The sequence below is a fragment of the Idiotropiscis lumnitzeri genome, chromosome 2 (genome assembly GCF_059441095.1).
Source record: "Idiotropiscis lumnitzeri isolate Australia: NSW breed Sydney's pygmy pipehorse chromosome 2, RoL_Ilum_1.0, whole genome shotgun sequence".
Taxonomy (NCBI): Eukaryota; Metazoa; Chordata; class Actinopteri; order Syngnathiformes; family Syngnathidae; genus Idiotropiscis; species Idiotropiscis lumnitzeri.
Window position 1 is genome coordinate 15,868,996 of NC_142392.1, and position 11,814 is coordinate 15,880,809.

The 11,814-nt window shown below is 39.7% G+C and overlaps 1 protein-coding gene across 1 annotated transcript; it reads left to right on the forward strand.

Annotated features, from left to right (window-relative positions):
- LOC148341792 (serine/threonine-protein kinase 38-like) lies at window positions 1-7,804 on the forward strand. Its single transcript, XM_088288545.1, has 14 exons — window positions 1-380; window positions 2,629-2,768; window positions 3,579-3,630; window positions 3,741-3,863; window positions 3,956-4,039; window positions 4,104-4,227; window positions 4,327-4,481; window positions 4,603-4,705; window positions 4,803-4,864; window positions 5,085-5,202; window positions 5,288-5,411; window positions 6,266-6,361; window positions 6,449-6,540; window positions 6,627-7,804. Exons 2-14 carry the CDS (start codon window positions 2,635-2,637, stop codon window positions 6,749-6,751), a joined length of 1,392 nt encoding a protein of 463 aa, XP_088144671.1. The 5' UTR covers window positions 1-380; window positions 2,629-2,634; the 3' UTR covers window positions 6,752-7,804.
- The last annotated feature ends 4,010 nt before the right edge of the window (window positions 7,805-11,814 follow it).

The following is an 11,814-nucleotide window of genomic DNA, read 5'->3' on the forward strand; positions in this document are numbered from 1 at the left end:
GATGAGCCTTACGGTCCTCCGAAGCTGGAGCTACCTTTTCCCATCTTTTTCACCATTAAGTCAGATCATCCGCCGTACTCAGACACAAGAGTGGGACTTGCGAAGACAATTATTATTTTTTTTAAATATAATTTAATGATCGCCTGTTGTCTGCGGCTGACGCAATGAGCCATGTTTTGTTTTTTGATATCAGCTGTGTTTACTGTGTAGCTGTGTAGAGGTTCCCCGTTAAGGGAACAGTTAGCTTAATAACTGGAGCCTGCAGCTTTTTCTGCCTACATTATAGGCAGAAAAGACGCTTTAACTCAAAATATTTTTATTTTCTCTGGTTCGTGGGGCTGCTGCCCAGATAATAATTGACTCTGGAGCAGGACACGGAGGTAGGTTGAGCCCATTTTATTTTCAAAAGTACTGGCTATTTTTACTCTGTTTGCTAATGGAACCTGTTCGACTGGCGCCAATGGAAAAGAGCAAGCATGAGATGAGCTTTTAAATAATTACTTATCTCTGAAAATTAAATAGGAGACATCAATTCCTCTGGCGAGCTTACATTATGTCTGTATACTGGACGTGGTGGTTTTAAAATGTTTTTATTATATTACGTTTATATTCACTAAGACATTTTTTCCTTCCTTCCCTTAGTCTAGTTGCTTTTTATTACCTCCACGCTTTCTTTCCTGAAACCTGCTAAATGTTTTCCAACCTCTCCAACCATTCTTTCCTACCATGATTCTTCTGCACCATTTTTTAATCCTTCCTTCCTTCCCTCCTTCCTTCCTTCCTTCGTCTGTTCTTCCTTTTTTGTTCCTTCCTTTTTCTGTCCTTACTTCCGCTTTTCCTTCCTGACTTCCTTCCGTCACACCATTTTTATTCATGTTCCTTCCTTTCTTCCTTCCTTCCTTCCTTTTTTCCTTCCTTCCTTTGTCTGTTCTTCCTTTTTTCTTCCTTCCTTTTTCTGTCCTTGCTTCCGTCTTTCCTTCTTGACTTCCTTCCATCACACCATTTTTATTCATGTTCCTTCCTTGCTTCCTTCCTTTATTCCTTCCTTCCTTCCTTTTTTCCTTCCTTCCTTCCCTTCTTCTGTTTTTCCTTTTTTTGTTCTTTCCTTTTTCTGTCCTTACTTCCGCTTTTCCTTCCTGACTTCCTTCCGTCACACCATTTTTATTCATGTACCTTTCTTCCTTCCTTCCCTCCTTCCCTACTTCCTTTGTTTCTTCCTCCCTTCCTTTCCTCCATCATCATTGCTTCCCTTCCTTACTTATTCCTTTTTTGTTCCTTCCTTTTTCTGTCCTTACTTCCGCTTTTCCTTCCTGAATTCCTTCCGTCACACCATTTTTATTCATGTTCCTTCCTTGCTTCCTTCCTTTCTTCCTTCCTTCCTTCCTTTTGTCTGTTCTTCCTTTTTTCTTCCTTCCTTTTTCTGTCCTTGCTTCCGTCTTTCCTTCTTGACTTCCTTCCATCACACCATTTTTATTCATGTTCCTTCCTTGCTCCCTTCCTTTTTTCCTTCCTTCCTTCCCTTCTTCTGTTTTTCCTTTTTTGTCCCTTCCTTTTTCTGTCCTTACATCCGCTTTTCCTTCCTGACTTCCTTCCGTCACACCATTTTTATTCATGTACCTTTCTTCCTTCCTTCCCTCCTTCCCTACTTCCTTTGTTTCTTCCTCCCTTCCTTTCCTCCATCATCATTGCTTCCCTTCCTTACTTATTCCTTCTTTCATTTTTATTTCCTTGCTTCTGTTCTTCCTTCCCTTCTTCCTTTCTTCTTCCTTTGCTTCTGTTCTTCCTTCCTGACTTCCGTCCATCATATCTTTTTTTATTCATGAGTCCTTTCATCCTTACGTCCTTCCTTCCTTCCTTTGTTGGTTCCTTCCTTCGTTACCCCATTCTTGCATTGTGTGGCATTTTAATTTTAAAAACGGTTACGGTTGATCTATTTGCGAACTAAATGAATTGCTATTTTATATTTAAAAAAAAAAAGGAATGATTTCTTCTCTTCATCCTGCTTTTTTGTTTTGTTTTATTAGTCATGTGTGTGTGGCTCATTCCTGTCCTTCTTGTCATGACTGGACTCTTTCATTCAGGGATGGAAAGTTTCCTGGCAGGTCTCTTTAAAGCCCTTTTAAGGGTGGAGTGTGTGCATGAGTCTGCCTCTGTCTGTCCAACGAATGGTATGGATACGTCACACCAAATGTCATGTGATAAATCAAATTTTAGAAGAGGCGTTTCCTCAGGTAAAGCAGCACAACCTCCGTTTGATTCCATTCAGTACCAACTTCTCCATTCGAGGGTCACTTACTGATTTTTTTTTTTCTTTTTTTTTTTCCCCCTTCTAAGCAAATCAGGAAGTTTCTTGTTTTTGTGAGATTGTTGTGGCCGGGGAGTAGACCAAACACGGCCTCGTATCTCTGGCCTGCAGAGACATTTTTTTTTTTTTAATCTCAGTATGATCTAATCAAGACCATTCATGGTTCTCTACTGGCATCCTGACGAAAGGTTTTGATGATGTACCGTATGGAATGTATTCACCCGCTGACTTTTTTCCCCCCGCATTGTCTGTTTTTGTTCAAATATCACCGCTAAGTACCACGGACTGACATTTTTTTTTTTTCTTTTGTGATTTTCCGACAGGATAGCATGGCCATGACTGGAGGGACTACAGCCGCCCTCCCCATGAGCAACCACACCCGAGAGAGGGTGACCGTTGCCAAACTGACGTTGGAGAACTTCTACAGCACGCTGCTCACACAGCACGAGGAGCGCGAGATGAGGTAAGCCCCCCCCCCCCAAACCCGTCCTTCCATTTACCTCCACGAGTATCAACGCATGGCAAACAATTACCGCAAGCGACTCCATGAATGCAAAATGTAGCCGTTGCTTAAAGCGTCAAGTATCAAAGCCGCCCGACACGTGGTTGGGTGTTTGGTCGCAAACAAAGGACGATCACGTTACCGCAGAGCTGATCTCGTGTTTCCAAACTTAACCACAGAGAGATTATTTTGCCCATAACTGAAAACTTTTGTTCACCGCCATTCTCAAATTTTACACTCATTTATTAAACATTTAATTGAAAAGGTTAGGGTAGGTGAAAATCTGCGCTATGTGGGTATGATATATGTAACATTAAAAGAAAAACGGTGGTAAAATGATTCAAATAAAATGTAAATAAAAAATTGTGCTTGAATAAATAACAATAGCTCTTAAAAATTAAATCCAAAAGTATTGTACTTAAAAGTTAAATACAACTGAACTGAGCTCAAATGTACTGCACAAGATGTGAACATTTAAAATAGTGATTCTTTGGCATACCACTAGAGGGAGCCTGCGTACACACTTGGCAACGGCAGCTCACAATTGTGACGATCTCGGCTCAAATATTTTTATCTTCAACCATTCATGTGGGCAAAAAATCCAATCATACAACTTTTCCGCGACGGAAACTGACTATTCACATTCAATTAAGCTTGTTCTTGCTCTTTTACTACTTTATTCTTGTAAAATTAAAAGCCCCAACTGTCTCAGCTTTGAGCGTGAATTAAATCCACCACTCACTCACTTTTCGTTGTTTTTGCTGTTGCTAGGCAGAAGAAGCTGGAGAAGGCCATGGATGATGAGGGCTTACCAGATGAGGAGGTAAAGTTTGCAAACTTTGCGACACACTTGACATTAAAATATAGCATAAAAATCGACATTAAGTGGGATGTTTTCTCATTTTCTCATGATGTGTTTTCCTCATTTGGCAGAAAGTGATGCGGCGGTCACAGCATGCTCGTAAGGAGACGGAGTTTTTGAGGCTGAAGAGGACACGGCTGGGCTTGGATGACTTTGAGTCCCTTAAAGTCATCGGACGTGGTGCTTTTGGAGAGGTATGCGAGAGATTAATTTTTTTATTTTTATTTTTTTCGTGTTCAGATGTTACCGTCTTTCATTCCTTCATTGCTTGCGCTTCTCCCGACAGGTGCGTTTGGTACAGAAAAAGGACACCGGGCACATTTACGCCATGAAGATTTTACGAAAAGCCGACATGCTGGAGAAAGAACAGGTCAAGTCTTTTGACTTGCTCCCGCTGCGTTAGGAGTTATAGTTAATTCTCCGTTCCCGTGCAGGTTGCTCACATCCGGGCAGAGAGGGATATTCTCGTGGAGGCAGACGGCGCATGGGTGGTGAAGATGTTTTATAGCTTCCAAGACAAGAGGAACCTCTACCTCATCATGGAATTTCTGCCTGGAGGTGTGCACTTCGACTTAGCAAGGCACATATTTGACATGCGAAAAACGCTCATTCTCAGTTCGACGTGCTGAGGTAAAACTTTTGTCACCTCGTTGCTAGGCGACATGATGACGCTGCTGATGAAGAAGGACACCCTGTCCGAAGAGGCCACCCAGTTCTACATCGCCGAGACGGTCCTGGCCATCGACTCCATCCACCAGCTGGGCTTCATCCACAGAGACATCAAACCGGACAACCTGCTGCTCGACTCCAGGGTGGGGAGATGCCGCGTATATTTCTCCTCGCTGTCATATCATATCACAGATCTGACGCTATGTCGTCCGGCTACAAGTTTGCACTCATTCATGTCAGCTTAACTTTTTGTTTTCCTCACAGGGACACGTGAAGCTGTCTGATTTTGGCTTGTGTACCGGACTGAAGAAAGCCCATCGGACAGAATTTTACCGAAACCTGACACACAACCCACCCAGTGACTTTTGTTCGTATCGCACTTCTCATTTTGATGACAATTATTATCAAGGTGCAAGCTACTGTGAATTGGATTTATTTTTTTTTTAATTCATTTGTTTCTGCAGCCTTTCAAAACATGAACTCCAAACGGAAAGCAGAAACATGGAAGAAAAACCGGAGACAGCTGGTATGTACACACGACTAATAATGCGCTAATTGGGAATTATTTTCCTTCAATAGACTGTTTGTTAGATTCCATGTGGAGATCTTGTAAATTAATATGAGCACTTGAGTATGATTTCTGATGCTGTAGTGCATTTGGTGGGTCATTTAGTATAGCCCGGAGGGAAATTTTTATTTTTTTTGCTGAAAAATCCCAACATGTGATCCCACCCTGTGATTTTCAGGCTTATTCCACGGTGGGCACGCCAGACTACATCGCCCCCGAAGTCTTCATGCAGACGGGCTACAACAAGCTGTGCGACTGGTGGTCCCTGGGGGTCATCATGTATGAGATGCTGATCGGTAAGCGTGAATATTTTGCGGGAATAACATGGTCTGAAGCGCGTGTAAAAAAAAAAACAAAAAAAAAACATGAGGTTGTTTTCAGGCTATCCGCCGTTTTGCTCGGAGACGCCGCAGGAGACGTACAGGAAGGTGATGAACTGGAAGGAGACCCTTGTGTTTCCGCCCGAAGTCCCGATCTCGGAGCGAGCTAAGGACTTGATCCTGCGGTATGTGACATATTTAACTTTTAAAATGGCAAACCAAAACAGCAGTGAGTACTAAAAACTTGGAAGTAATCCAGCCTGGACCGAGGACGTCTTGAAATGCATTAGAAGTGAAAATATTTTACTGTATTATATTAGACATCATGCCGTCATTATTTTAGACCCGCCCAGCCAATCGGCATCAAGTATATAGCTTGCGGTACTACGCCACACGCAGGTGCCACTTGGCAAAAAACGCAGCCATATTAAATAGCAACAAAAAAAAAAACCTGTTGGGTTCTTTTTGGTCCCACGACATTGTCTCTTTTTTTTTTTTACCAAACGACGATGTTTGTGTCAAGATGACAGCATTCTGACAAATTGAAGTGCCCGCCACTGTTTTAATAAATTTTGGCTTAATGACAAAAACTTTGAACATTTGTTGGAATATCATTTAAACAAAAATTGAGTTGGTGTGGAGGCAGCGCCCTCTAGTGGTTCAAAGAAGCACTTTTTTTTCTGCGACGTATTTGCACACATTTTACTATATTCTTTTTCTTTAATCATATGCTGAAATAATTAATGAAAAATACAGGATCCATGATTGATATTCTGTAACGATGTTCAACTAACCATCATCCCTGGTATGGTTGAGCCAGGTATTTTCTTTTTTTTTTTTTTAGCAGCCGCAATTCAAAACCGCTGATTGTTGTAAAGATTAGGAAAAATGTGATCTTAAAGCTAAAACCATGAGATTGAAATCCTCTAACGTTTTATTAGTGTCAGCGCTTTAATCCCTGCAGGTAGCCACTTCCAAATTTTATATGCAGAAACAACACTGTGGTTATTCAGGGTGCTTTTTTTTTTTGATGCTTCAGATATTGCACAGATGCTGAGAACAGAGTCGGGGCAGGCAGCGTGGAGGAGATAAAAAGCCATCAGTTTTTTGAGCCCGTGGACTGGGAGCACATCAGGTGATTTTCTTTCCTTTTACTGATACAGTATAACCCCAACCCCCACCTCATGCCACTCTTTTTAAATAATAATGCATTTCCCAACAGAGAACGTCCTGCAGCCATTTCCATTGAGATCAAAAGCATCGATGACACCTCCAATTTTGACGAGTTCCCGGAATCAGACATCCTCCAGCCAGGTCTGAAACATTTTCCACATTCCTAATTAAGTTTTCCAATGAAATTGCTGCTGCTGTTGACGTCAACGCTTTTATTTCTGTCCCAGCTAATGCGACGGAACCAGACTTTAAGTCCAAGGATTGGGTGTTCCTCAACTACACTTACAAACGCTTCGAAGGCCTGACTCAACGAGGCACCATTCCCACATACGTAAAGCCAGGGAAGGCCTGACAACCTCGAACAGGGAGTAGAAAAAAAAAAAAGACATTCACGGACTTAACAGGGTCGGGCCCTTGGAGGCCCCCGCTGGTGCTGAAGGCCGAACCGCCCCTCAGTCGACGTGTAAACCGCCCTCACCCCACCAACTTAAGCTCTGCCGCCAACAAAGGAGTTACCGCGTTACCTCTGGTCGGTTTGCGCCGCGCGCTGCGCACGAGCCGTTTGTGGCCCGCAGCTCTCAGGCCAGCTCAAGTCAACATACCGTACGTACCGGGACCGCGTGCCAATCACTGCTTGATAGTTTGAACACTGGTCGCTATAAAGTGGCTCATACGCAAAACGAGTACCTGTCACTGAACGGACGCTGCCGTCGCACTCTGGAAGGTTTCAGCATGATTCGCAACATTATGCGCAACCTCGTCCGTCCACTTCGAGTGTTTCCTCAGATAGTGTCTGCTTTAATAGACTCAAGTCATCCACTGTAATTAAGCATTGAAAATGTGTATCACAATTACTAGTAAATTTGTGCGCCAAGGCACATATTTATTATTGAAAAAAAAAAATTTTTAAATGGTATACTTAAATGATTAAATTTTCTCACAAAAATAGGCACGTAAAATTAGATTTTGGGGAACGAGCCCTGTCTCATTGAAAAGTGGTGCTTTGTCGCCATCTTGTGGTACCAGTAGGCACTCTTGGATTGGATTGCGGATTTTCGTTATTCGCACATGTATGTATGTACACGTTTAACTCATTCAATCCATAAGACGTATATATACGTTTTCAAAATTGTCTTCCTCGCCTCCCAAAGACGTATTTATACGTCTTAGCCTTTTTTTTTTGCGTCATAGCTCCATGTTTTTACATCTCTAGAACACAATATTCTGAAGGCCTTGTAAAATCAGTCAAAATCCAGGGGAAAAAAAACGCCTCCTCTCGTGAAAATGCCTGGGATTAAATGAGTTTATTGAACCTTCTGCTGTCTGGTGGAGGAGCATTTAATTGTTCTTCCTGTGTTAAACGAAGGTACTTCATTTGTGGAAAATAAATCAGTTTTCAGACCAATGAAGTGGAATTGGATAATTTCCCACGGCACAGTGGTTTCATTCAGTGTCCTGATAGTGTGCTAATCTTTGCAAAACCACTATTTGAGGAAATGGGGGTTTTTATCATTCAGATTGAAAATATCTCAGGAAATATGTTGACTGGTATATAGTAGCTCTGTAGTTGAAGATTTGGGATTTTAGTTGCCTCCAAGTGAATAAGGGTTGTCTTTAGGTGTTACAGGGTAAAATAAAAGTAGGCTTGAAGAAACAGCAGTAGCTTTAAGGAACCAGGGATGCAATTCAATTCTTTCATATACAGGAACTGGTTTATTATCACATTAAAAAAAAAAATCATGCTGGAATCTTCCTCGTGCTACATTAGATGATTATATAGATAGAAAGTGTGGAGTGTGTCACTTCCCTTTCACACGCTCATCTAAAGCCCGAATTCGAATCAGACGAGGTCCAATCAATCACTTCCTTCTTTGAAGTGCCTTCACATGTAGCCGGTCAATAATATTGTATCAATGTTATTCCCAATTGATCGGAAGGCTTGTAGAGAAAAGTCGATGAAGCTGGCTGTTAAAAAAAAAAAAAAAATAATAATAAAAGGGAACATGCATTTTAGGTCACCTTTACAGGAAAAAAAAACAAAGTCCGGATGAGTTAAAAAAAAAAAAAAGCAATAACGATGAAACGGCGGTTTGGTTTTGGAAAAAGGACACTATTTTTATGGCATAGATAAGAAAGGATCCTCATAAATTGATGTGCGTCAAAGCAAACAGTAGACAAAGAAGCCTTGTGTATCACGCGTTCAATCAGAACACATTCAAATGAGAAACACCTCATTTAATTCCATTCTTGTCATTTTCACACACCGTTTGTATCAAACTTTTTTTTTTCTTTTAAAATCAAATGAACCTTTTAATTTACTTCTGCTCCAAGTTGCACAGCTCGGATAAGAAAAAAAAAAAAAAAAGCTACCAAAGATCATCACAGTTTGTGATGTGACCATGAATCCAGACGTAGCTCACGTTCGATGCACTTAACCTCAAACTACCTTCACGTTAATCACATAAACAGTCTCACACGCCTCCAGAGAGCGTTACAATTCACTGTTGTAAGAAACGAGAGGACGACATACTGCGGTTGTTCCCATTTTCACCACATGGTGGTGCTATTGCTGCAGAAAGGATTGAGGATCTCGTCGACTAATTCTGTTGGAATTATGAAGTTAGGCAAAACGGTATAAGCAATGTATAGATTACTATGTGTATATTTTATTTAGTGTTATTTATTATTTGTATGTGTCTGGATCGAATCCTAACCCTCGTATTTTTACCTATTTTAGTAGAATTAGGATACATTTCAACCCAGTTACAGATTATTTAGGCGGCTAATGTGTTCTGACTAAACACTTTTTTTTTTTGTTGTTTTCATGGGGCAACATTGAAGAACTTCACCTTTCACAATTACACCTCAAAATAATTTAAAAAAACAGCAATTTAAAACACTGGCAAGAAAAGTGAGTACACCCCAAAGTGAAACTGTCCGAAATGGACGAATGGAGCCACTTTATTTATATATATATATATATATATATATATATATATATATATATATATAATGTACGCTGAGTTATTGTGATGAGTGAAAAAAGGACCTACAAGTTAATGAAACATCTTGCTACTCTCGGAAGTAAAGGACCAAACTAGTCTCATTTTATGTTTGGTATTCACGTCACCTTAAAAAAAAATAGTAGTCATCCCCGTGAAGAGTCAGGATATTGTTGTTGGGTTATATATGTGATGACGTGTTCGTATGCTGTCTCCTGTAGCCCAGTGAAAGAGGCCACAAGGGAAATGCTATTAATATATTCACATGGTGAATTTTTATGTTAACATGGCAAAATAAAAAATAAAATAAATCAATCAAAATCACTGAGTGAATTGAATTTCTAATAGAATATCTCCAGCTCTGTCACTTCTTAGAACTCATTCATCATGTTGAAAGTTACATTTAATGACACACATGAAAATGATCAAGTGAAATATTTGAGTGTGCGAATGACACACACCCGTGGCGCAAACTCCGTAAAAAGGCGCACATCTGAAAGATAAAAAAAGGACGTGACCTATTAAGAAATGAAAGTAGTGGCTCGCGGTTTGAAATGTAGATGCATCAAGGTGGTTGTGGACGATGCTTGACCTCATTTGTTAGTGGAAGACTTAAAGCGATAGAACTTGCGGAAGTATCTCTGTTATCTCACGTGGTAAAATAAGTATTAAATACCAACCAGTGCATTTTTGGATGGAAAATATGCTAAGAAACATGCTATCGTGAATATTTTGGTACGGCTATTACAGATAAGCCTTTTTTATTTTTGTATAAAAAAAAAAATTGAACTCACAGGATTAAGAACATAAGATATTAATACTCTTTTATGTAAAATATGCGAACATTTTGCAATGTTACATTTAAAGGCATGTAATGTTGACGTTTTATTGATTATATGGGATATAGTAATTTAAATGATCTTCTCAATACATTTTTTTAAAGGGAAAGTCACGTAAAAAATATTTACAATAACTAAACACGTCCTTGTTAGTGGAATATGAATTAAGCAGCAAAATACACACGTTTTTTATCCATCTCAGTTGGCGGCCATTTTGCCACTTGTTGGACTGCAAAAGGAAAATCAGTGCATTTTGGGACTAAAAAGATGATAATAAACTGCTATCGTAAATATTTTAGTACGGCTATTCCATTTAATTTATTACTTTTTGCTCTTTTTTTTGGTAAAAAATCTTGACCTCACGGGATAGAAAAAGTGTATAAATGAGCGATCTGCATTTTTTTTAAAGCTAATTCTAAATATGAATAAATAATCTGATATTTTTTAGGGTAAAGTTGTTTTGCCAGGTCCATGTTTAAAGTTTGATTTAAAAGTCATTGATAAATTGGAATATTAATGATAGATGTTTAAAGTAGGGTGCTTGTATATGCTGAACAGTGATATGCAACTATTTGCACTGCTTATGCCGTAATGAGGTAACCAAAATATTAAAAATGTAACAATTAGTCATAAAATGTCTGGAAAGGCTCGAACCAGAAATCTAAGTTTTGGCGACCAAGTGAGATTCTTCCATGGTGAGTAATAGCAAATTGTTTTTATTGTTTAGTTTTTTTTTTGTTTTTTTTATAAACTCAAACAACGTGACCTACATTATCGCAAATCCCACAGACTTGCAGAATAAAGTCAAAATATCTTAATATGCATTCCCATCAACTGCCTTGCACTGAAACGACGTGATGATGAGTGGCTATGTTTTCCACGCGCGAACGTGACACCGCGGTACTTTCGCCAGACGCAATTCCCTTTAAATGGGTTAACGAGTCAAAGTTATACAAGTTATATAATATATAGGTCAACACGTGCCCGGCTGGCACGTGCAGCCGGCGCTCTTATGTAAAGTCTCGTACAAAGGTCTCAAATTACACGATGTAGGTGAGCCACCAAGATCGTCTATACTAGAGACGAACGCTCACTCTGCCTTGCACATAATTTTCAAACTAAATCACAGTCACGTTTGTTGTTGTCCCATTATCCCTACAATGATAAATATATTTTATGTTAATAGGCTGTGATACGTGTGAGTTGGGCATACTGTAGAATGTGAAAACCTCTATTGAGAGTTAAAGTACACTTTTTTACATTAACTTTTTGAAGTGTGGAATGATACAAGGAAGGAAGCAAGGACAAAGAAGGATACGATCGAATGACATCAAATAGGGAAGGTAAATGAAGTATAGCATGTTTGTGGGAATTTATGAAATAAAGACATACTTAAATAAAATGAGAAAGGGCTTGTAGAAAATCCCATTCCTTTTGATGCGAGCACGGAACACAAAATGTATGAATAATCGCACCTTTAATGGACAACGGGGAAATATACTTGAAACCCAAGTGCTTTATGTTACAAAAGTGGTTACAGAACTAACTATGCTCGTGGAACAAGGCACGATTTT